Below are 27,896 nucleotides of genomic sequence, written 5' to 3' on the forward strand. Positions count from 1 at the left end.
CTCCTATGAGAAAAGGAAGAGTGATTAAAGTTGGTCTCACTAAAGGATTATCATTTCCACTGCATTCATCTGCAGTATTATTCTGATAATAATGATCGTACTGATACGTATAACTTCTATTGGCTGCTTAATAAACTATTTTGTTTACTTGACATGCTTTTAGTCAAAATTATTCTGTATTTATACTATGATATTGTATGGTGACGACAGCTTTTCAGCTAAATCTGGTAGGTGGATGTTTGGCTGCAGGGTTAGGAGAATATGCAAATTGTTACAAACACAATCTTGTTTGGCTTACCTGCAGCAAAACACAATCTAGTAAGCGAGTACCAGTTGCTACCGCTTACAATTTAATGGAGTTTCTATTATAAATTGGTTGTCAACAAAACAACTAAACATAGACTGTATTACAAAAATTTGATAATTTGTTTATAATATCCAATAGTAAATGATAAAGAATGGTTATAAACCTAAATGCAAAGAACACAGGCTACACATTAGATATATTCTGAACAGATGACAGAAGGTAGTTCGAGTATAGCCTCAGTTACAGAAACATGTATATTACAGGTGCTTGGTGATACAATATATGTCACGGGACTAGTCTCAAAGAAGGCTATAATAATATTGCAAACACTGGAGTCTACTGGTGCTACTTTTTTTCCTCTAAAAAAAATCGACTAGAGGTTAAGCTCTATCAGCTTTAGTCAATAGACAGAACTAATTAGCTATTAAACTCTATTCACTTTATGATGCTCAAACATAACGTTGTCGGAACTCTAGCACATTATATTTATGATTATACTTTTGGTTGTTTTTTAATGAGATCACCATTAGCACTCTTCTCACTTTGAACAAATCAAATCAAATATCATAAACCAAATCAAATATATAACATGATAGAACAATATTTTCTACTTATTTTAGGCAATGTTGTGTTTGTATATCAAAATATGTCTGTGGTTCAAGAGCCATGCATTATGGGTTAAGCAGCATCAACTGGCTTTTTACACTATTCACAAGCTTAGTAGAGAGCTGATAGTTATGGTCAAAATTAACGTCATTGTTGAAATAGTAATACCAATAATAATGAGCCATAACATGTTTTAAACTCTATGCCATTCAATTTATTAATTTGAAGACCTTTCTGGAATATAAAATTGAGTTTCACTTATCTACGCTGCATATGAACATAAGCGAACAATTTATACTCAATTATTTTTAGTGCAATGCAATGCTTTGCAAAAAGAAAGACATTTCTTTGTTTTCTTATTTTCATTGCTAAATTCTTATCTGCATAGTATTGTTTGTGACAAGAACTTTTGTAGTGTCAGTTTGTTTGGTTATTTTTGCAACCATTGTATGGTTTTTTGTGGGTTTTAGTTTGTTTTGCTAACAAACGTATATGTTGTATTGGTTGTTGCCAGTCTCAGTTTTTTATTATTGTTAGTAACTGTGTATTTTACAAAGTATACAAAACAATGATGTAAAATATTATTTTATTATTAATCCTACAGTTTTCCCAGCAAAGGTTTTGACACCTCATTTTAAAAAAGCTTCAAATAGTCTTGAGGTGAACTACATAAAAATTTTGACGTATAAAACTGTGTCATAGAAATTTAACATTTATAGAAGCAACACATCATCAGAGAAAAATTGAACATTTAAATCTATTCAGTAGAAAGAGGATTTAAAAGGCAAGTAATAAAATACAAACTAAAGGCTAGGTAGGATTAATCAAACTTTTGTAACGCAATGAAAAAGATTTCTGTGACAAATTTTGTCAGTTGAAATGCTTTATTGAAGATGCTGATTAAAGAAACAGTATATAAAAGCTAACAATCGTATAATTTTGGTCACAAGTAAAACAAAACAATCAGAACAAAGTTGCAGTTAACGACAAGCAACTTATGAGATATGGTATAATAGGACAGAAACTGAAAGAGATAAATTTGAGTTTGGCAGACCGTCACACATGCAAGTTGTTGCAATAAATGTATGTACTTTAGTAAAATGTGATTCGTGCAGCTGACCATATTACTGTTATTACTGTTATTACTGTATATGTACATGGCTAGCTGAATGCCCAACATATGGGTACATAGGTATGTATAGACACATACATATGGATATATAGCTATAATAAAGGATAACGTACTAGCTTTCCAGGATAATACAATATATCTATACAGGATAATAACTTTATAATATATCGTTATTTTCTGAAAACAAGACAAAAAACACACATATCAACAAAAAGGTATTAGCCACAAGATTGGTTACCAATTACAAGGATAAGCGATGCATAATATACATTATCTAAACCGCTGTAAGTATATATATATAGACTATGTAGCTAGTACATGTATATAGCTTGTTCGGTATATTACAGTTGGGTACATAGTACTAGCTATTTACCCAACTGTTGTACAATTGCTAGTCATATTGTTTCAGTTAGTCTAGCTAGTCAAAATGTAGCTGTGAATATCATTAATCATATTGCTGCTGTGTACATAGCTCTTTATGTTATTTACTGCACTACGCTACAATGGCTGTTCTTCTATAACTTACTCCGCTCACTCTGCTAATATCAGCTGCACAATCTAATGTTATTGAACCCGACACGATCGAGCAAGAGCTGTTTTTTACCAACATCAAATCTACACTATACACCAAACATTAAAAGCTGAGTGCCCTGACCGTATCAGAGTCAAACGTGAACTCTACCATGATGACTTTACATTGCTAGATTTAGAGTTGGCAAAGATTACACTCAACAAATTACTGGTAATTTTCAGTTCATGCCGTTCTGATGTTCCTGAGAGTCATGCAGTGAGCACAAGCTCATCTACTACACCAGGTAATACATGATTCCTACAGATAAAAATGTTTGGTGTATAACTCTACCGGTTGCTATTAATTTGAATCTTTTTAGTACCTCTCTTTGAAAATTTCGAAGTCTGCTGATAAGTTCTTAAAAAATACTTGACCTACATGTATATAAACTTCCATACTCGAATATTTTTGAGTAAATATGTACATGTCATTTGTAGTGTACAAATCAACCACATAAATTACTGCAAATATGACTACATCACTTCAACAAACAAAAGGTAATTCCCAGTACATGAAAAGTATTGCTTAACCCTAAAATTAATCTGTTAAACTTGAAACACAGAATAATGTCACATTTTAGTGCACTGAGTTTTTCCAAAATGGCATATTCTAAGCTTTGCTTATCAAACTTTTATAGCCAAAATAGTTTAAATCTATTCTCATTTACAAGAGCCACAACGACTTTAGCTGCTAAAAATCAGCAACCACAACAGGGCCTGTAGGCAAAGGTAATCTCTACTTTCCTTGCACTCAACTGTGTCTCTTTTCCTAATAATAATTAAACTGTATTATCATGTGATTAATTTTTATGTGTGTCGTTAATAAACAATCCATATAATAATGGTTTTTTAATAAAGTTGTTCAATACTTAAATAGATTGTCGGGAGCATTATGAACAAGAAACAACTATTTCTGGAGTTTACCTAATAGATCCAGCTTCCAGCAGTAAAACACCATTTTCTGTTTAGTGTGATCTTTTGGATGATCATGGTAGGACTGTCTTACAGAAACAATTCGATGGCAGTGTTGATTTTTACTGAGACTGGTTGGGTTACAACGAGGGTTTTGGCACCATAACTGGAGAGTACTAGCTAGGTAAGAATACCGGAATTATTTTCTCTATAATGATATTGTTACCAGATGTTTTCCCTAGATATTTTGGTGATTTGTTCAGTGTAAAGTGTTTAGATATTAAACCCAACAAATAGCTCAATATATACAATAAAATTACTAATAATTCTTCACCACTTTGTTTACATAATATAAAAAAAGTTTTATGATCTTTGGTTTACTCGGCGTAACTTTAACAATCATAATATAAGCAAGCTTATTCAAACTCTAATTTTGTTTTTTGACTGATACATCTGGTAATAAAATAAGCTGAAGATCACTTCACTAGCTCTCTGCGTATATGAGTATATTTTCAAACTCAAAAGTGTATTTCTAGTCAACTCCTAATGACATACATCACTTCTCAAGGTTTTACTGTGACAGATAACAACCGAGTATTTATGAAATAAAATACCAGATGTTTTATATAATGTATTTCAGAAAGTCTGCTGCCAAATCTACATAATTGTTAATTGATATTATATGTAATAATTTTGAAGTTATGATTGTTATATATCAAGACTAGATAAGATTCACACTTTGACTCACACTAATAGAAGGCTGAACATTCTGGTGAAAGTTGCCAATAGAAATCCATCGTCTGAAATCTGGTCTGACTTTTTATTGGAAGTGAGGAAGGCAATTACATACAAGCTAAATGTGAGTTCATAGTACATACCGACATATGTGAGTAAATGTATGTGAGTAGTGTGGGAGACAACTTGAATATAAATGTGAGTACATATGGAAATGAATGTAATCTTATAAATTAGAAGAAAAAAAGGGAGATAGAGGTAGCGGCAATGGGAAAGAGAGAGAGAGAGAGAGAGAGAGAGAGAGAGAGAGAGAGAGAGAAAGGGAGAAAGAGAGAGAAAGAGAGAGAGAGAGAGAGAGAGAGAGAGAGAGATAGAGACCTTTAAAGGATAATTGTGAGTACATTGAACTTAAGGACATATGGAAATGCGAGTATGGTAGCAGTGAGAGGACAACTACTATTTATGCTTAGTTTGAAGCGTAAATACATAGAGACAAGGAGAAATTAAGAGAATAATGAAAAGTTGATAAATAAAAACACTGTATATGAAACTGGTAAAAAGAGGTAGATTTTTGTGCTGAGTTGATTAGATGACAGTCAATTCAAAGTTGGTAAGAATTATATTGCCCCTAGATCTCTTCTAGCTAAAAATGATTGAACTGACTATGGTTATTCTGAAATGAAAGTATTCAAATTATTTGAACTCAGAAGGGAATTTATTCTTGCAAATGAACCGTGCTCGTTAACTTGTTTCTTACGCGTATAGGGTTTTCATGACCTGTTTTCAAGTCTGCTTCTATTCAACTCCTAATAACATATATTACATAATCAAAGTTTTTCGCTGAAAGATAACATATATAAACTAAAATACCACACATTTTTTATAATATATTACAGATAGCGTTCTATCAAAAGTATATCTCTAATAATTACGATTATACATGTTAATTTTGGTTTATGATTTGTTGATGGTCATGAATGGACTGCTTTTCCAGAACCGTTTCAATAAAAGCGTTGATTTTACTAAGACTGGTTGTACCATAAAAAGGGCTTTAGCAATATAACTCAAGAGTACTAGCTAGGTAAGACTATTGGAATTAGTTCCACTTTAACGATATTATTACCAGATATTTTCTCTTATTGTGCAATAAAGAACACGGTAATAAAAAGTAAAAAGCAATTATCTTGTCATTGTTGTATGAGCAGACAATCATTGACAATATTAGGAATGGTAGACCGACTTAGTAGTGCGGTAAAATGTGCTAGATTTCATGCTTGAAACGGAAAGCTTAATTGGGTATTTATTACCATTGGGAATACATCCGCAGTGAGCATTTCTGTGATGTTGAATAGTAGTTTCATTGCAAATGATTTCACACAAATTTCACTCAGCAAAAATGCATCAAATTTACTTGGACTTTATTGTTACTATGATCCAGAGCCAAAAAAGCTTTAATCAGTTCGAAACCTTGAAACCCAGAGAGTGCACAAGGGGTTTTAATGTAGAGTAAGCAATGGATTTTGATGTAAATTACACAAAAGTGCATTTGATTTTGTATGAATATTGTTTAAATAATATATTGCATAACAGATTATTCTTATGTAACATATAATATTGTTACAAATAATGGATAATAGTATTATATTATTCAATATATAACCATTTGTTATTAATTTAGATTGTATGTTTTTATACTTTAAAAAATTGGAAAACATATTTAGCATTTTATAAAACTTTATCTTCAACAAATATTTACACATTTACTTTGTTTTTAGTTGTTTTTCGTCATTTCAGTGTAAACAATAAAGTTATATTGTTCAAACTTGTCATTACATTGAACTTTTTATTCATCCTAGGTAATAAACTACTCATTGTATACTTGTTATTCTTGTCTGTATAAATTTGTTTTATATTATGTATTTATGTATATTACCAACAGGTTAACAGTGTAGCTTATGATGAGAATCTTGTATAACCTGGTCTCTCCTACCGCAATTGTATGTCCTTCTCTACAAATGGGAGATCATGATGATATGAGGGATGACAACTGTGCAACAGGTTACCATGGTAAGTATAAACTTGTATGAAGTTGTCAATCGTTTCACAGCTCATATAAACATAATTATATTTAAGTCTATCTTTATACTATAATTACCTGATAAATAGTTATTTTTAAATTATATAAGCATTATTAACCTTACAAGGCTTGTTATTATAACAGAAATAGTTGAAGTGTCTATTATGGACTTTATTTAGTAGGCGTTGGTATAAAAAAACCTAGTGAATAGTTAGTTTATTAGTAAAAAGAATATCATTATTGTAAACTTAGCAGGAAGGATCTCAGGCTAAAGAAAAGCCATAGTAGCCATATTTCCACATGCAGGTGCTCCAATGTTTAAGCAAATCGAGATATAGGTAATTTTTTGAGTGAGTTCCTACCTTAAGATACTAGAAACTTTTGAGATATGAATATACAAGCTGTTTGCCAATAGTCTTTAAAGGGCAACACATGTGACATGCACCGTTCGAGAACAGCAGCGCTGAATCTTTCTTAATAAGTTAGAAAAATGGCTTTAGAATGGTTTACTAAAAGTTATAGTGAAAGCTGAAAAAAATAGCCAAACCACAAACTGGTAATAAAAATTACGACTATGACAAAATTAGTTTTCATCGAAATATAAAAACTTAGCTTTAAGTGTTTGAGTAGTAAGTTAAATTAATTTTAATTAAACTTAAATCTTCCATTATATTATGCAACGTCACTCTAGTGTATCGAATATGTACCTGTCAAGTCTCTCTCACTTCTCTGCTAGCCATAACACCTGCTTTACAGTTAAGTACTCCATTCAGTACTAAACATTGTAATGTTACAGTTTATTGTAAATCATAACTACTAAATAGTTGATTTTTGCTATGTGAGCATAGATAGTCAAGTACAACATTTAAAAACATGTTTTTCTATCATAATGTTCCAATGTAGGTGTTTTATTCTTAGTATGTAAGCAGATTATTTACATTAGATTTAGCTATTTTATGTAGGAAATATCAAATTGAGATGCAAGCACATTGACATAGAAACTCAGCCCTAGAATACATTAGGCTTGTATGTTGAGGTATGACTTTATGTTCAAATAAAAGTAATTGTTTTTAATACAGTCTTGGTTACGGTGGTATTTATATTATTAAGTTTGAGTTTTAGTATAAAACTTGTAACGCATAGTATAAAACTATTTGTAAACACTTTTACACATACAGGTAAACAAAGTAAACAATATACATTTAATGATGATAATATCGTTGCAATAAATTTTCAAGAATTACAGAACAGTAATTAATTATCAGTTTTGAGTATGTCTCACCTCGTTAACCTTTACAATGAAACTGTTGGGAGATCATATCTCCTATCAGACATGGAGGAGTGAGGGAAATTAGTCTAGCTGAATGATTACCATCTTCATATGCCAGGTGAAGTTCAACAAAAAAATGTAAGCAATTCCAGAAAGAACTAAGTGAGAAAGTAAAGGAAAAGCTACTAGTTGCTGTGAACAAAACAACCAGTTTTTTTTACAATGTTGACCTGGCAGTGTACAAAAACCTATTTAAATGTTGACTTGCAACAAAATTAACATTACAGTTATTTGATATCAAAAACTTCACCATGTTTTAGTATGCTGTGTTGTAGGAGCAAATATGTGAAAATGTGCTTACAAGCTCTTAAAAGCTAAAAAACAAACAGTTAATCGCAGCCACACGAGACCGCCGTAGTTTGGATTCTCTTTCTAAATCGACTCAAATGTGACATAGTTATTGTAGATGGTTTATGTTTACACTTTCCTGCAATCTTATTTGTCAAAACAATTCACAATTATACGTACTTCATGCATTCAATAAAACCATGTATATTGTTCCTACGCGTCTGTTTTATAGTCATTGTAATGCTGTCACTTTTAGCCGCGATATCTTACCACTTGCAGTAAACATTTGTTTAATTTTTTAACTTTAGCTTTAAGGAGTACATATCATTGTCTGATAATTATGACGAGCCTGTTGGTCACCTGTGATACTCAAAAAGTGCTGCAGAAATTATTTGCGAAGTACTGGGTCACATGATCAGATTAGAACTTGTCTATTGGACCAAGCCGAAACAAAACTGTAAAGTAGCGAGCATCTATATTTGATACGGGGTCTTCGGTAAAACCCGAAATGTTTGTCATAAGTTATGGCTACAATAGGTTTCATTTTGAGCTTTTTATTGACCTTTCAATTCACGTGAAAACATTACGTGACAAGACAATAACCAAACTGTAATGACAACGCCAGAGAAATAAACAGATTCCAGTCTACGGCGGCTTATCGTTTTTGAGTTTTTAAGAGTTTGTTATCACAGTTCCACATATTTTGCACCTACAACACAACAGAGTAAGACATGGTAAATCTTTTGATACTAAATAACTGTAATATGAATTTTGTTGCAAGTCAACCTTTAAGGATAACATAACATCTCCTTACAAGAAATCTGCTGAATCAGCTGAGCTAGACATTACTAAAAAAGATTCAAAGATGGCAACATATTTGGGCATACCTAATAAATTTGACTCTATTGCCAGAAAACAAGCATTTGTAACGCTACAAGACCGTAAGCCTCATTTCAACAATAGACCCTATATTGGCACTCTTAACCACATAATTGAGCTGTTCAGTGATTGCAAACACAAAAGAAAACATTTACTGTGTATCAACACCTAATTTGTTCAAACATTAGGCTTGACTCCCGGTAGCTGATACCTACAGCTGCATTAACTTAGTATGGTTTTAGCACCTGACGAGTGCGGTTTGCTTAGATTTGAAGCTGTGCTTTTGATTTTACTGCAAACCATACAAAACAATATTGTAGTGCAATGACTTTTAGTCCTTCTATAACCTGTTTTAATTTTGCTCCTTTTGAAGTGGGAGCATTTTATACTGTTATAACATGGTGTATACAGTATATGAAAACGTCTTGGATGAATACGTCGTTCTAGCTCAGTGGTAAAGCAGCCGAATAAGAAACCTTTCGATGCGTTCATGGTATTTGTCGAGAACTCAAATCCATCGGAATGCAAAATATCATTAGCAAGATTTTAATAGCTATAACCAGAATGACACACAGATATATCTACAAACATACTTGGAGATATATTTATATAAATATACATATGTATATATATACATTAACTTATATATATATAAATGTATATATATATATATATATAAACGTATATATATATATATACATATATATATATATATATATAAATATATATATATACATATATATATATATATATATATATATATATATATGTATATATATATATATATATATATATATATACATTAATATATATATGCATACTATCTGTGCTACACGGTGTTGCCCAAGCACTAAAAACATCAACTTATAGACATTGGGAAGTAAGGATAGTTGCCTGCCACTTGCCCGGTTAAAGAAGTGGCAGGCCTGAAGTGGCAACCACTTGCCAACTTTTTATTATCCGGATAATGGCAGATATTTCGCTAGTATATATAGGAGAGGTGGGGGGTGGGAGGGGAGAGGGTGCTTTGGGACAGGTCTGAAATTCAAACATAAACACTTTATGTAGTTGTCATTCCACTCTCTAGATTAGGAAAATGGCATCAGTGCCCAGCCATATCAATTTTACCAACATTGCATGAAGGAGAGCAATTTGGTAAAAACTTATTCACTTCTCTGTAGTATAAGTAAATTTTTAGGCTGAATTGAATTTGCTAATTAACCATAAAAGAAATACAGCCGAGTGAGAACTGTTATTTTATGAAAACATACCATTCTAAACTTCAGCTTGGCACATTAATAGTAAAGTAGGCTTGTGAAATTTTTACGCAAAATAGCTTAGAACTTTTGGGTGCTTTTGGGGCACTATGGCATGGGATGCATTGGGGCATGTCCCAAGGCAAACTGTGTGTCTCAGTGCAAACCACACACTAATCATGATTTATCAACACACCAGAGCAGCTTTGCCCATTTCAGAAGGAACCGGCTGGCAGAGAAAACTGCAGAAATCATGTTAAATACATCATTCTGCTCACTAGTCTAGCTAAAGGATCAAAAGAAGTAAACATCTACAAAAGACACAATTTGAGATACCAATTTCTGAGACAAGAGAAAATAAATCAAGCATTTCATTGGTACAATTAGTTGACGATGATAGCGAGTTTGAGACGGGGAAGTGCAATGAAAAAATAAACTCAGAAAATATTGTATAGCCAGAGATTTTGTGTTGTTATGAAATGTTCAGAAAAAAGATTGGTTCCCTATGTTAAAATTGTAGAAGAGAAAAATCTATTTGAAAATATCTCAAAGGTGAAGTTCGTAAAAGCGATCCATGGTTGATGATGGTGGATCACGATATTTCATGGTTGGTGATGAAAGATGCGATGCTGATGATGACTAAGTCATCATGACCCTTTCCCTGCCTACTAAGTGCGGTGGAACTCACAGACCGGTAGAACAGTTTTCATTTGGTGTTTATTTAAATCGATACATTTAAATGTGAATCATAACTTTAAAACATAGGCCTACTTATACACATGCGGCTTACATTTTTAATAAAATAAAACCTGTAATATAGACTCGTTTTTATTGTTTAATGCAAATGCAGTTTTTTAATAATTTGATAATATTTAATTAAAATAAAATATCCAAAACAGACTTGGGTTTATGGTTTAGTGCTACTGCCATTGTTTACTTTATAGTCCCAATGCATCCCGCTAGTTTCTCATTGCAAACAGGTATTGGGGTGCATTACGACATTAGAAAGGCATTGGGATATCGATGCGAGATTCTAAAAGATCCATTTCATGATATGATTATAACAAAATATGCTTAAAATAACACTTCATAATTACCTTGAGTTACTATATACTATAAACTTAAACAGCTCTAACCAGACACATGGCTGTCAGCACCCTCTGCTATACAGTCTCCCATATTGGCACAATCTGTTACACCTTATCTAAGGCCAGGCTTTGCTATTGACAATACTACTGTTATCATACAGTTGAGTCAGATTGAAGTAAGAGATACACTATCAAACACTTACTCAGTTAACATACATGTAATACTGATAAGTAGGTGACAGACAGTCTACCTGACATTCTGGTTATTAAGGACTTTGACTACCACCCACCAAGCATAGCAGTTTGCTTGTTGTACATGTAGCTACAGTATATTTGAATGGGAGTTTTGATCACATAATTAACTACTAATGCTTTTTGGGTGTTTAGGGAGCTGCGTTCGAGTCTTCTTTGATACAAGCAAAGATAAACTCAACATTTCTTGCAAATAATATTATGTAATCAAAGCAGCAAGAAATAATAGTAATGTTATTCTATCTATAGATCACTTTCTTGGGTTTACTATTTAAACTATAGACTCCTTAAAGAATGTAGACCTTTTTTGTTGTTCGACAAGTCTTGGTAAAAGTCAAGGCTGCCGTCTAAACGTTTCTGGAAAGCAGTCTATCCATGGCCATCAGAAAAATCACACCAAACTGGAAATGGTTTTACATTGCTGCTAGGTGGGTTTATTAGGTTAACTCCAGAGGAAGTTGCTCCACATCCATAATGCTCCTGAATATATACAAAAGTATCAGGCTAATGTGGTTTGTCTAGTAAAGACATCAATAGTAATTAATCATTGAGTAACACAGTCTAAGTGTAATTAGATAAAGAGATGCAGCTGAGTGCAAGAAAAGAGAAGATTACCTTTGCTTACAGGCACTGTTGATGTTGCTTCTTTGGTAGCGGCTACAGTCGATGTGGTTTCTGTAAACAAAAATGGATTAAAGCTACTTTGGTTATAAAAGTTGTCTTTGCACAGCTTTGAATACGCTATTTTGAAAAAAAAACTTTTTTAAAAAACTTAGCGCAGTAAAAAGGGATAATATTCTCAATGTTCCAAGTTTAAGAGATGTATTTTAGCGTTTAAAACTTTTTTTGGATTAATTTAGAATTGCCTTTTGCTTTTGAAAGTGTTGTAGTCTTTTTGTGGTAACTTCTGCTGTTGATCTGACTTTAATAAAAACCTTGAAATCATACTCGACATTCTTTAGCTCATTTCTCTTCAACTTCCTTTTCCTCTTGCTCTTGGTCATATTGTCATACTCAGCAATCTCCTTCATGTTAAAATGCTTCTTTGAAAGGGTGTCTCCCATGTCGTTCATCACCATCAGATTAAGAGACTCTCTTTCTCCCTAATAACACTTACATCTTTCAATTGAAAAGGTTTCCATCAAGACTCACTGACGCAGTGTTTAGAGATAACAAATGTGCCAAGTGGTACTATCACAAACAAGTCATTGTACCTCTTGGCATTGTACCACATAGCCAAGTCCTGAATACAAGAAACGCCTTCGGCAGGTCTTACGGAGCCAGCTCAATGCCAAGAACCAAATCATGGCAATAAATACCTACGCACTGCCAGTAATAAGATATCCAGCAGGCATATTAAAGTGGGCTAAGGAAGCCATCAAAGAAACATATATAGCAACTCGTAAACTGCTGACCATGCATGGAGCACTTCACCCAAAATCTGATACTACTAGATTGTATCTTGATAGGAAAGATGGCGGTAAGGGACTCAAAAGTGTACAGCAGACAGTGAAAGAGGAGGAGCAAAGCATCAAAGCATATGCAGCCTCCATGGCCATCTCAGATAAGTTGCTAGGTGAATTTCAATCGGCTGCTCTTACAAAGGACCTACGTCCTGATAATGAGGGAATTTACTGGCACACGAAACCTCTTCATGGTGCTTACCACCAACAAATATCTAAGGTTGGCAGTCTTCACCAGACATATATGTGGCTGAACAAAGGAAAATTAGCGGCCAATACAGAGTCGCTAATCATGGCAGCCCAGGAGCAAGTGCTCCCAACAAGGCAACGCCAAACGAAAATCTATCACACTAGAGACGATCCTAGATGCACCTGAGACCATCCAACACATCATCAGTAGATGCAAGCAGTTAGCAGAGAACGCATACACTGAGCAGCATAATCATGTCGCAGGTGTTGTGTATAGAAGTCTATGTGATGAGTATGGGCTTAATAAACCACAACACTGGTGGGAAGCTCCTGGTAAGGTGAGTGAAAATGACCGCGCTAAGATCCTCTGGGACTTCTACATTCAAACTGACAAGCATGTCCTAGCAAATCAACCAGATATAGTGGTGGTAGACAAGGAGAACAAGAGGGCTACTATAATAGATATAGCAGCACCCAATGACTACAATATAGCCAGCAAAGAAAAAGAAAAGGTGGAGAAATATCTCCCTCTTGGAGAAGAAATTGAAAAATGCTGGAATGTAAGAACAACTGTAATCCCAGTAGTCATTGGGGCATTGGGCGCAATAACACCGGCGCATAAAATGTGGCTTGCCCAAATACCAACAGCAATCAACTCAGGTGAGTTGCAGAAAAGTGCGCTATTGGGAACAGCTAAGATCTTGAGGCGAGTGCTCAAACTCCCAGGTCTCTGTTAGGAGACCCGAGTTAGATCAGAGTTTACCACCCATACGGGGTATCCGGGGTGAGGAAACAATTTTATATATATATATATATATATATATCTATATATATATATATATATATATATATAGACTTCTGTACACAACACTTGTAACATGATTAGGCCACTCAGTGTATGCGCTTCATGCTAGTGAAATGCATAGACTGAGAATTTGAGCAATGATGTGAGAACTCTAGTGCCAGCACAGAGTCCTGACACTAGACTTCTCTGACAACAATGATTTCAGCACTCTGTGCTGACACCAAAGTGTTGAAATCATTGTTGTCAGAGTTGTCAACACATTGACTTTCTTAAAGTCTTTAGGGCAACTTAGTTGTTTCATGGCAGGAATTCAACTCTTATTGACAATGGAATTTGTCACCTTTACCAGCTCTGAGCTGCACGGATGAGGCTTCAGTAGCCGAAAGGTACTGTCTGTTGAAAGAGTATGTATATATAAAACATATGAGCATCAATATAATACACAATGTTTGTCTGTGTTTTCGTAAGTCTGTGTTTTTTGTGTCTGTGTATGTTTCACTATAGCTATTAAAGTCTGGAAACAAAAAATCCATAGTGCAGAGGTTTTGATCTCAGACCCTCCTATTCACTATTCCAAAACTTCATCAATTAAGCCACACAAGCTTGATTTATTCAATAGGCGATATACATGTATGTCCTTATATTGGTGCAACTACACTAAAGCTCTCTGTTACGATGTAACTTGACAGTGCAACATCATGGAGAGCGTTAGCGGTAGCACAATGTTATGCCTGGTCAATTGTCAGAGAAAATAGTTAGCTCTTATTAGAAAGTTTTTGCTAATTATCCATTGACAATCTGCCATGCTAATGGCAAGTGGCAGACAAATAATTTATCCCTCAATGTTTATAAGCTGATTTTTAATAAACGGGTAATGTCAGACATCCAGCTAGTAAATATATAAATATATTTGAAAACCATAAAACTTCGAGGTGTAGCAACATTTATAAAAAGTCACTACGCCAGATTTTTACACTTTGGCTAACTATTACAACCAAAGCTTTTGATGTCAAAGCTTCTCTTATCAATGTTTGCCATTGACCCGCCAACAGCGCATAATACCTGAATCAGTGGCAAGGTATTCATAAATTTCTAGCTGCTCAAGATTATCTGCCTGGTATTTGTTGTTAAAAACACCATTTCTGTCAAGCCCATTCCCATCCCAAATGCACCTTACCAATAATATAATGTGTACTCTCTTAATCTCAGCAAAACAATGATAACCCTGAATAAAACTGACCGCTTGAGAGTTATTTTCTCCCAACTGCCTATTTGCATCTATACATGTGACATGGCGACATGGCTTGACAGGGTGATGAAATTTGTCGTTTCATTTGATGACAGGCGTGTCAAAATAATAGAAAGACCAAAAAAACACTATTACCAACATTCCACGCAGAGAAATTTTAAACACTCCACACAAAGTAAAATCAATAGTGCTTTTATTACCTTTTACAAGTTTTTCTATGTCAAAAATGCTACCTAGCGTGCATACGTTTAAAAGCTCGCCTAGTAAATAATTCTAACAAGTTTGTAGTGAGCAATTTTGACTTGATGAAAAAAAGCAACAACACAAGCAGTTCAGCGTGTCTAGACTGCAAAACAATTGCTTGATAGGACAGTTCCGATGGGAGCAAATTTGTGAAACAAACATAAACCTTATAAATGTGTGCTAGCGCTTATAATACTACAGACCAAAGGTTAAGTTGTGTGCATGACACAAAGGTAATCCTTGATGTCACACTGGTCATACATGTAGATGTTGGCAGCATTTTTGGGAGAGTCCAGCTATACGGTAGCATAATAGTATTCAAGTCGATTGAGCTTGTATAGTCGCAAGTTCTCTAGCATTGCCTTTTATTGGTCTAGAATAGATGACACTTGGATTATAACCCTGATGCATTGTAGTCACATTGCATTTTAATACTTTGAATAGTCAGGTAGGCGAGTGATGTAAGCATTGACATAGTCATAAAACATGCCATCTAGAAACGAGAAGAGAGGATTAATGTAATCATACCAAAAGCCATTTAGATATGAGAAGAGCAAATGAACATGGTGATACATACAACTGTCTACATGTAGAATTCAGAGAATATAATCAACATGGTCATATAACAGACTAACTAGAAATGAGGAAAGAGGGCTAACATGGCCATACTTAAGATTGAGTAGAGATGAGGAGAAATGACTAACATAACTATATAACAGGCAAGCAAGAAAAGAGGAAAGAAGACTAACATAGTCATACCGACAAACTACAAAATAGTAGAGAGAAAAGAGAAAGAAAGAGAATGAGAATGACAGAGAGAAAGAACAAGAGAGATAGAGAGAGAGAAAAAGAGAGAGAAAGAGCGAGAGAGAAAGAGAGAGAAAGAGAGAGAGAAAGAGAGAGAGAAAGAGAGAGAAAGAGAAAAAGAGTCAAAGGGAGAAAGGAAGAAAAAGAGAAAGAAAGAGAGAAAGAGAGAGAGGGCAAGAGAGCGAGAGGAAGAGAGAGAGGGATGGAGAGAGAGAGAGAGAAAGAGAGAAAAAGAGAGAGAAAGAGAGAGAGAGAGAGAGAGAGAGAAAGAGAGAGAGAAGAATCTACCATAGTCATCTAACAAACCAGCTAAAAATGAGGAGAGAGAACTAAAACTGTAATTTTTATCATAATGTCAACAGAGTTTTAGTGATTAGTTAGTTGTGTCTATTGACTAGGGTTGATAGGACTTAATTTCTACTGACTTCTTACTGTCTCTTTCAGCTGGTATAACGGTTTCCACATGATTCAAAATCACAATATTTGTCATAGCCCGTATATCGGTGTAGTAATAATAATTTTAATAGTAATATCATGGCTGTCTGTTGTAATTGGCTATGACTTGCATCTTAGCGATGCATGCATGGGGCAAGCTGTATGGTAAAGTAGAAGTGACCCAGTTCTCAATATCTACCACTTTCAGAACTGTCAGATTAACCTGAAGGGATGCTTTTGCAACCCATCCAGTCTGATCGAGCCTAAAAACCATTTCACTGGCCATTTCACTTTCTTTATGTGCAAAGGGCGGAGGTGGATCTTTGATGTGCTTACGTTTTCAGTGTGGTACACAGGCCCTCCAAGGTCGTGGTCTAGATCCGAAAGACCCAGGAATTGAGGATTTAAAGCTTACTGAGATCTTTTGGTTAGATCGGCATTAAACAGAACTCCAATCACTAATCCCAGGGTTGACAGTTAAAGATGCTACCACTAGGCCACCCTGACACCGTATCTTTATATATAATATTGTATATTATTACACAATGTTATTATATATATATATATATATATATATATACATATATATTTCTAAAAGTGTGTCTCTGTCTGTGTATATGTGTGTCATTCCGGCAATAGCTATTAAAGTATTGATAGTAAAGTTCCATCTTGTGATTGATTTGAACTCACAACTGATGCATCGGCAAGGTTTAACCAGATGCTTTACCACTGAGCTAGAACGGCATATCGATCAAAGGTGTTTTCATATACCGCATACCCCATGTGCATGCTAGTTATTTAGCGTGACGCTGCCTCTGTTAGAAAATATTTTGGGACCTAAGTTTATGCTACACAACGCTGCTCTGTTTAATTTTTCGTTAGAGCTAATTTCTTCCGCCCCACGACAATAACTTATTTCAAAACCTAAAATATTTGTACACTGACTATATACGTTATTAAAATATATACGTTGCTGAACTTACCATGGCAAATTATCCTTATTTGTTATACAGTATGTACCTACAGCTGGTGGAGAAGATCGATGCATCTTTTTTATATATTTGATTTTATATAAATTTAGAAAGAAATTAGAGGAGTGTTTATGGTGATATCATCAGACAACCAACTTATACTATAATTATAAATATAATATAATTATTAGAGTTATCATAAAGGCATTTTCACCCATCATATTGTCAACATAGTTTAGTAAATAGTTAGTTGTGTCTATTGAATAGGTTAGATAGAACTTAGTCTCTACTGACTCTCATCACTGTCTCTTTCAGATGGTATAAGCCATACCACCAGATTCCAGAATTATCAGTTTTATCATAGCTACCATTGAGGTTAGACAACATACAATGCTTGTACCACCAGGCACCTGTAATATACAGGATAATGGAACCAAGTTTATAGTCCAAATTAATGCTTTAACATGTTTATGCTATGTATGATTTGCAGCCTGTTTCTTGCTGTTAGCTTTATAATAACATTGTGTTATTTTCCAATAAATATTTAATCACATTATATTTTTATATGTTTTTGCAGTTAGTCTTTTAGTTGAGACTGAAAGCTATTTTAAAATAAAACTTTATCAAATTCTCAATATTAACCGCTGTTAGGTGCTCACTAAAATGCGTTTCGCTGCAGGTAACTTACATAAAAATCTGGTTTAGAATATTCATAATGTAAAGTTTAAAGCAAAAGTTCATATGATGATTTAAAGTCTACTGGTTTAAACTCATACATTCTCATCAAACCTGCAGTCAGACAACAACTCTCAGATTTAGCTGACAAGCTGTCATCACCACACAATATCATGAGACAGATAGAAAAGGGTTTTCGCTAGAAATAAATAAATTATACACAACTTTTAAGTAGCCGACACAAGTTATAATTATTTGCTCCATAATTATTATTAAAATATTAAAAAGGGGAAAAAAACATGGTAAAAATTTAGCTAGACCAACTTCCATTCCTTCTTCATGTCTAATTGGAGTTACGATCTCTTAACAAGTTAATTGTAAAGATTAACAAGGTGAGACATACTCAACACTGATAATCATAGATATAGTAAATCCTAGATTGGCGAATAGCTATCAATACAATGGAGCAAAAGTGAGGCCTATAATTGGCTGTTGTTTTCACGACGTTACGTCGTAGTGATGTGCATCACAGCATCAAAGCCTTCAATTGAGCAATAAGTTTAGTAGTGGAATCACGCTTGGCATGCTAGTTTTTAAGTCATAAACATAACAATAAGACCAAATTCTTAGTGAAATGTCATCAGAAGAGACTACAACACCCCAGGTATATCCTGAATTGCCCATAACAAAACAGAACTTCAACTCAAAACAAGAAGTTCTCAACAATATCATAAGCTATCTATGCCGATTAAAGACACCAAGCTGAAAGCTGCTAGTGGAAAATAATAGGAAAATCATCATCATTTCGTCATTGGTTTTGAGTCAGCAGCCAAATCTGTACATGACATTGCTCAATATCTTTTCAGCAACTACCCTTACATCAACTACTTCCTAACCTTTAAGATCAACCAGGATCACATTGAGATTCTGTTTTCCACAATACGATCTAAGGGTGGCTATAACAATAATCCGGATGTGCAGTGCTTTAGATCTGCACTTCGAGCACTGTTCATAAAAGCAGATATCACACCATGTCCCAATGTTAACTGTATTGATCTGGATGTGAGCAGGGCTGAAAAAACTGGCCAACTCCTGCTACATTCTCTGGCTAGAAAGAAAAAGAAAGAAGAGACAAAAGCTGAGGAAGGTGAAGATGAGGAGTTCGGTGATGAGGATTTTTTTCTAACTCAAATGTGATGAGCATATCAAGTTCTTGACCGATGTCGAAGTAGTGGGAAGTAGAAATAGTGATGACATAACCCTAATCTCAGTTAAAAACAGAAGAGGATTGGTGACCAGATTGATAGGCCGAATATGAATTGCTGCAGAAAAGTGCCTACGTTCACACATGGAGAGCTGTGGTATCACACAGAGAGCTTTTAAACAAGTAACATCACAGACAGTAACATATATGTCATATTACATAACCTCCATCAAGGTTTTACATGTACAGTGCATGCCAACAGTCTACTCAAAACTATATTAAATTGCTATACTAAAATCAGAAAACACTATGCCGCTTCAAAGCAGGAATCTAGTTCAACCAACCTTAGACAAAAACTATCTCGTCTAGTTATTTTCAGTCATGTCTAATGGGTGTTTAATACAGTGGTCCAGCGTAACTGCTTCTAAACCTCATTTGATTCATTAGTTTGTTATTAGTTTAATTTCTATTTGGTCACTCTTTGTATTATCAATAATATAGAAGCTTCTAAATCATTGGTATTATTCATTACCATGTGTGTAAGGTTCTTGCCTTTCTCATCCAAAGTCATTACAGTCATACTTCGACTTACGAGCTTAATGCGTTCAGAGACTGAGCTCGTATGTCAATTTACTCGCATGTTGGTGCAATTTATTTATATATAGAACAATTAAATACATATTGATAGGTTTTCATACTCTGAAAATGCATATAAAACACTCAAAACAATATATTGTAACAGAAAGAACATGTTGGTTATTGTCCTAACTTACCACATGCTTTCAAAAAACAACAAATAAAAATAATGCAAGGAAATGTGATTTATTAAAATGTAAAATCAAATACATAAAATAGCGGCTAACGCTAGCATTTGCCAGAGAGGGAGAGATAAGTTATCCTTCATTACAACAGTTGACTTTGATAAATTTAGATTTTATCCAAGTCGTAAAAGACAAACTTAAAAGCAAACTTTAATCTTTAACTTAACGTAATTAAAGTTTCTTCGGCGTTCATAGTTTTAAGTTTCTCGCTGGTTTGCTAGTTTTTCTTTTGTTTCGCTCTCACGACCAGCCGGCCGTTTTAAGAGAAACCTATCTAAGGACGTTTGCCTTTGTCGCCCTTTCAACGTGTTGCGATCAGGACGAACACAGGTGTTGTCACCAAGGGTTAATGCACGACCGCTAGGCAACTTGTCCGAATGTCTATTTTTTACATGGTAAACATGATACAAAAGTATAATCTGAGCAGTTGAAAATACAGAGTGATGCTGTTCTCATAAAACACCTCCGACATACTTGGCAACTGTCTCATGTGCTCGTATCTCAAACATGGCTCGTATTTTAGTGCTAAAACTTGCTTAAAAGCTGGCTCGTACCTCAAGTTTCTCGTACGTTAGGGCACTTGTAAGTTGAAGTATTACTGCATATAAGTTTTACATATTTTCAATAAAGTATGCAGTCTCAGATGCACAAACTATGGAAAAATTGAGCAGTTTTTAGTGCTAAGTCAATAGGAGTTAATAGATCAGCTGATTCGCTTTGCACATCACCATGACGTTGCGTCATGCTAATTATAGGCCTCACTTGTCTTGATTATTCGCATATCTAGGGTTTACTATATCTATGCTGATAATTAAGGATCGTTTCATAATTGCTAGAAAATTATTGCAATAATATTTTATTATTATCTTTAAACTTAATCCGTTTACATTATTTAATGATTGTGTAAAGATTTTCCTAAATTGTGTTATACTATAAAACTCAGTGAGTCATATGATAACATAAATACCACCGTAACCAAGATTATATTAAAGACCATTGCTCTTATTTGAGTATAATGTCGTATACTATATTAAAACAAATTGCTCATCTCAATGCAATATCTCCAATATAAACTAACTAAATACAAATTAATCCGCTTGCATACTTGTAAAAATAACACTTGAAACAGGACATTACAATGAAAAACCACGTTTTTAAATGTAATAATTTGCTATCTATGCTCATAAAGTAGCAAATGTCAAGTTAGTGAATATGATTTGCAATGAAATGCAAATAATTTTATGATTTTTACTTTGGCCATTTGATGGCTACTGACAACCAGCTTGTAAGATCATATCTCAAAGGTTTCTCTTATCTCAAGGTAGTAACTCACCCAAAGTTTTGCTCATATATCAACTTGCTCATAACTTGGGGTACTCGTATGTCAAGGTATGACTGCACGACATTTGCTTAGCCTGTGTTCCTAGCTGTTAAGTTAATAATAGGGATATTTTATTTACTACTAGAAAATTGACTGATTTTATTTACTAATAAAAATATTCACTAGCTATATTCCGTATACTGACACTTGGTATATACACTTCATGATAGACACTCTATCTAGCTCCGTTATAAAAATAAGCATTGTAAAGTTAATAGTGGTTAAATGATATAAACTAACCACTTATAAGCTAGTTATAGTATAATGATACATTTAAATATAATTATGTTTATATGAGCTGTAAATAGGTTGGCTGCTGTATACAAGTTTATACTTACCATGGTGACCTTTTGCACAGTTGTCGCCACTCGATCCATCATGGTCTCTGTCCTTTGTAGGGAAAGACATACCATTGGAGTAGGAAAGACCGGGTTCAGGAAGACTACCATTATAAGCTACACTGCTAACCTGTTGGTAAAATGCATAAACACCTAATATAATACAAATCAAAACAGTAAAAAAAGACAATTATAAAATGAATCACTAAAGAAGTAAAATGAATTTAACATTTACCGAAATATTAATGTTGAGCAATAAAAACTTTATTCATTTTCAAAAACTGAATTTAAGTAAAAAAAGGTTTTCTTATTTGTTAAAGACCAAAATTTATAAAAAGAAATTTTCATTTGTTTTTTCTAATTTTTGTAAAGTATATTATTATAAAATCTACAGCAACAAAGAATTGTATGTTATGCAAAATATTGTTTCAATAATATTAATGCCAGTGCAAATGCCCAATTGTGTATTTTACATTAAAACTCTTTGTGTACTTTACATTGAAACCCATTGTGTACTCTACATTGAAACCCTTTGTGTACTTTATATTGAAACCCTCTGTGTACTCTACATTAAAACCCTTTGTATATTTTACATTGAAACCAAGTGTGTACTCTACATTGAATCTATTTATGTACTCTACATTGAAACCTTTTGTGTACTCTACATTGAAGCCCATTGTGTGCTCTACATTGAAACCCTTTGTATACTCTACATTGAAATCCTTTGTGTACTCTACATTGGAACCTTTTGTGTACTCTACATTGAAACCCTTTGTATACTCTACATTGAAATCATTTGTGTAGTATACATTGAAACCCTTTTTGTACTCTACATTGAGACCCTTTTGTATAATTTACATTAAAACCCTTTGTATACTTTACATTGAAACCCTTTGTATACTTTACATTAAAACCCTTTGTGTACTCTACCTAGAAACCCTTTGTTTACTCTACATTGAAACCCTTTGTATACTCTACATTGAAACCCTTTGTATACTCTACATTGAAACCTTTTGTATACTCTACATTGAAACCATTTGTATACTCTACATTGAAACCCTTTGTATACTCTACATTGAAACCCTTTGCATACTCTACATTGAAACCATTTGTATACTCTACATTGAAACCCTTTGTATACTCTACATTGAAACCCTTTGTATACTCTACATTCACTGGGTTTCAATGCTTCAAGCAAATCGGTGTCTTGTACAATATAGGTGGCACTTAATATGGTTATCTTTGCACCAACATATTTTAAAAGCAAATTATGACCTGAATTAAAAGAGAAAAGTCATAATAGGTAGAGAAAGGATAACTCCTATATATATTTGTAACACCTGGTTAGTTCACATAATGACTACCAGATGTTTTGAGCATTGTTTAGAGAGGAAAGAAGTAATATCAACCTAAGCAAAGAAGTTCACTCATATTTGTTGTTAGGTATATAATTATTATAATTAGTTTTAGTTATTAATTGCTCCATGAACATAAAAAACAGACATCTTGCTTGGTGTCAAGCAAGATGTCTGTTTTTTATACATGTACTTTTTAGTATTTTTTCTTCAAATGACAATGGTACTCTTAATGGAGGAGATCTTTGGGCAATAATTATGATTCTTACCAACTCTTAATTAACTATCATCATATCAACTCGGCTCTCCAATCCATCTCTTTTTACCAACTTTATATACAGTGTTTCTATATATCAACTATTTATGATTCAATTAAATTAACATCTCTCTATGTAATCACGCTTAGTTTGTAGTTGTCTCTCACTACTAGCATACACTTCTCCTGGTGTCCTTAAGTACTATGTACTCACATTTAGCTTGTAATTGTCTCCCTCACTCCCAATTATAAAGCTAGACCAGGTTCCAGACTGTATAGTTTCATTGGCTGCTTTCACAAGAATGTTGAGCCTTCTATTAGTCTGAGTTAAAGCATGTATCTTATCCAGTCCTAAAATATGATAAAAACAAACATAATATTGGTACATACAATAATAATAGTAATGATAATAGTAATAATAATAATATAAATATCCTTGTATCACCGACTGAAGAGCTGAGGAAATCAATTTCTGATAATAACAATAATAATAAAAGGGATTTTGTAGCAAGTCAACCTTTAACATTTTCTTTTCAGAGTAACTTTGTCATTTTAATCATATTTAGCTGGAGAAGATCTCGGAGCGATATGATTCTTACCAACTGTGAATTACTTGTAACTGTCATCATATCAACTCGGCAACAATTCCACCTCTTTTTACCAACTTCATATACAATGTTTCTATTTATCAACTTTTATCATTACATTCAATCCACATTTCCCTATTTAATCACGCTCAATTTGTAGTTGTCCTCTCACTACTTGCATACAGTCACTTCATTTAGTCCTTATGCACTACATACTCACACTTAGCTTGTAATTGTCTCCCTCACTTCCAATTAAAAAGCTAGACCAGGTTCCTGACTGTAGAGTTCCATCGGCTGCTTTCACAAGAATTTTCAGCCTTCTATTAGTCTGAGTTAAAGCATGGATCTTATCCAGTCCTAAAATATGATAAAAACAAACATAATATTGGTAGTAAATACAATAATATAATCGTAATGATAATGGTAATAATAATAATATAAAAATCCATGTATCACCTGCTGAAGAGCTGAGGAAATCAATTTCTGATAATAAAAAAAATAATAAAAGGAAAGAGAAAATGGAAAGTTATGAAAACCTGGCAAAAGATAAGAAAAATATGAAAAGCATCAGCAATGCTAGGATGGTGTTGAATATCTCAGGTTAGGGGCCCCTAGCCCAATACCAACATATTGACAACTGAAGAGCTGAGGAAATCAACAAGGACAATAATAATAATATACATTCAGCAGCATATCTTTTGTAATACGTTATAAAAAGAAACATTTTTTAGTTTATAGAATTTAGCTTGTTATCTATTATAGGAGTTGAATAGAAACAGACTTGAGTTTGAAAATGCAGTCAGATACCCAGAGAGATAGGAAACTGATCTTCAGTTTGTTTTATTACTAAATTTATCAGCCAAGTAACAAAATTAGTTGTTCAATAGACTTGAATATTGCATTTTATGCAGAGTTAACCAAATGCAGAGTTATGCAGAGTAAACCAAAAACTACAATTTGTATATATTACTTAATCAAAAAGCCAAAGAATTAATAGTTATTTTATTTTGCATATTGATCTCTTTCTTATGTTTACTATTTAAACACTTCACACTGAAAAAACTGACAAAATATTTATAAGGGAAAAATATCTGGTAAGAAGATCGTTAAAGAGAAAATAATCCAGCATTCTTACCTAGCCAGTATTCTCCAGTTATATTGCCAAATCCCTTTTTGTAACTCAACCAGTCTCTAAAGAAATCCACGCTGCCATCGAAACGTTTCTGGATGACAGTCCATCCATGACCATGAAAAAAATCACACCAAACAGAAAATGGTGTTTTACTGCCGGTAGGAGGATCTATTAGGTAAATTCCAGAAGTAGTTGCTCCTCGTTCATAATGCTCCTGAAAATCTATTAAATTATTAAGCGAATTTATTGAAAAACCATTATTATATGGATTGTTAATAACGACATACATAAAGATTAATCACAGTATAACACAGCCTAATTATTATTAGGAGAATAGACACAGCTGAGTGCAAGAAAAGTAAACATTACCTTAGCCTACAGGCACTGTTGTTGTTGCTGATTTTTTGGTAGCAGCTAAAGTCGATGCGGTTTCTGTAAAAGAAAATGGATTAAAACTACCTCAGTTCTAAAAGTTTTTTGGACACCGCTTTGAGTTTGCCATTCTGACAAAACTCAGTGCAATTAAAAGTGATTATATTCTGTGTTTCAAATCTAATAGAATTATTTTAGCGTTTAATTTTTTTTAAGCACTCAGTTAGAATTACCTTTTCTTTGTCAAAGTGTTGTAGACTTTTTTGAGGTAACCTTTGCTGTTGATCTGTAAACTATGAATGGCATGAGCATATTTGAACAAACCTATTTTAGCATGGTAGTTTATATCAGTTAAGTATTTTTAAAGTACCTATGAGAAAGCTTTAAAAAATATTAGAAGGAAGGTACCAGAAAGACTCAATTTTATAGCAACCAGTAGAGTTATGCACAAAACATAGTCATCTGTAAGAATCATATATTACCTGGTGCAGGGGATGAGCTGGTCATCACTGCATGACTCTTATGAACATCAGAACATGACCTGAGAATTACCTCTAATTGGTTGAGTGTAGTCTTTGCCAACTCCAAATTTAGTGATGTAAAGTTGTCATGGTAAAGCTCATGTTTGACTCTGATAAGATCAGGGCACTCAGATTTTATTTTTTTCTGTAGAGTGTAGATTTGATGTTGGTAAAGGAACAGCTCTTGCTCAATCGTGTCGGGCTCAATAACATTAGATTGTGCAGCTAATATTAGCAGAGTGAACAGTGCGAGTTGTAGAAGAGTAGCCATTGTAGGGTAGCGCAGTTGATAATGATTCAAACAGGTCCACTTTATCTATTTATATACCAGAAGCTTGATAGGAATCCAAGCTGGTAGAGAGCGCCACTCAAAATCTGCTTCAATAAACATAAAGCCATTGAGTGAAGTTATAATAGTTGTATTACACTACTGTATTCTCAAATTATTCAACCCTTTGAAGCATTTGTTCAGTACTCTTCCTTTTGAGTGAACAATTTTATAATTTTCCTTTGATAAAAAATTGAAATTTTTACATCATTACTGTTTTTATCATTATGAACCTTAATGAAATTTATTTAAAATTTACGGTGGCTTTTGTTCACACTTTCATGCAACCTCATTCGTCTAAATATTTTCAAAAATACACTTCTTCCATTCAATAAAACCATGGCTATTTTTCTTACGCAATTATTTCATCATCATTCTAATGCTGTCACTTTGAGCACTGATATATTTAAAACTATCCCAAAAAATCGTTGAATCTTTTAACCTTAGCTTGAAAGAGTGCATATCATTCTCTGTTCAACATGACCAGTCTGTTGGTCACTTGTGAGAGTCGAAAAATGCTGCAAAATTTGTTAACACTATTTGGCAGGAAGCATCGGTCACATGATCAGATTACGACTTGATGATTAGACCAGGCTGAAATGAAACTAAAGTAGTGAGCATCTATATTAGATACGGGCTTTCTGGTAGAACCCGAAGTATTTGTCATAAAATAGTGCTACGAGGTGTTTTATATTGAGCCTTTTATTGACCTTTAATTTTATGTGATAACATCAAATATCAAAACAGTATAATAATAATATACTAACCAAACTGTTGAAGTACGTCAGCAAAATCAAGAGATTCCAAACTATGGTGTTTTTGTGACGAGTGTGATTAAATTTTTGGCTTTTAGCATTCAAAAGTTTGTAATCACATTCCTAGACCCGTCTACATTCTGTAGTCGGGTAATGCAGCTAGTTCATAATAAAACATAAATCATACAATCCACATTGGGTAATAATCATCATCACCAAAGTGGTTCATGTTTTTAGGCTCTCTCACATGTTCTGTTTACAATCGAGAGAGTTTTACAGCAGCAAACTTTCCTGACGTATTCACGTTGCCTCAATGAGGTCATTGATTTATTGTACACACAGTCTACAAAAAGTTACCGAGAGGACAACTCTGATATGTTAATATAGTGTGAACCTGTGTTTAGCTATCACAGCAATATAATGTGCAGCTAGCCGCTAGTTTTACAGTTTACACTGCTTGCATTCATAAAATAGACTGTGCTTTTCACAACCGTTTGGGTGTCAGTTTATTACATACATAAAGATGTTGATGCGTAAAATATAAAAATATTAACACCTCAGGCTATATCCTTTGCCA

At 33.7% G+C, this 27,896-nt stretch overlaps 1 protein-coding gene and 1 long non-coding RNA gene across 2 annotated transcripts in view; both read right to left on the reverse strand.

The window, feature by feature from the left end:
• The window catches only part of LOC137396382 (uncharacterized), a 130,075-nt gene that overhangs the window by 101,140 nt on the left and 1,039 nt on the right, over positions 1-27,896 (reverse strand). The gene's annotated exons all lie outside the window — the stretch shown is intronic.
• On the reverse strand, positions 17,874-26,507 carry LOC137396616 (ficolin-2-like). The gene is made up of 6 exons (XM_068082936.1): positions 26,198-26,507; positions 25,347-25,565; positions 24,428-24,568; positions 23,839-23,975; positions 22,014-22,143; positions 17,874-18,004 (listed from the first exon to the last, which is right to left on the reverse strand). Exons 1-6 carry the CDS (start codon positions 26,505-26,507, stop codon positions 17,874-17,876), a joined length of 1,068 nt encoding a protein of 355 aa, XP_067939037.1.

Source organism: Watersipora subatra, chromosome 5 (genome assembly GCF_963576615.1).
Source record: "Watersipora subatra chromosome 5, tzWatSuba1.1, whole genome shotgun sequence".
Taxonomy (NCBI): Eukaryota; Metazoa; Bryozoa; class Gymnolaemata; order Cheilostomatida; family Watersiporidae; genus Watersipora; species Watersipora subatra.

What these genes read in the sequence shown, in the direction of transcription:
- LOC137396616 (XM_068082936.1), bottom strand. Translation starts at nt 26,507, where the DNA reads ATGGCTACTCTTCTACAACTCGCACTGTTCACTCTGCTAATATTAGCT. An exon ending in AACTGGAGAATACTGGCTAG is followed by an intron (nt 24,569 to 25,346) that starts GTAAGAATGCTG and finishes ATCATATTTTAG; the next exon opens with GACTGGATAAGATCCATGCT. An exon ending in CTGTGCAAAAGGTCACCATG is followed by an intron (nt 18,005 to 22,013) that starts GTAAGTATAAAC and finishes TGTATATTACAG; the next exon opens with GTGCCTGGTGGTACAAGCAT.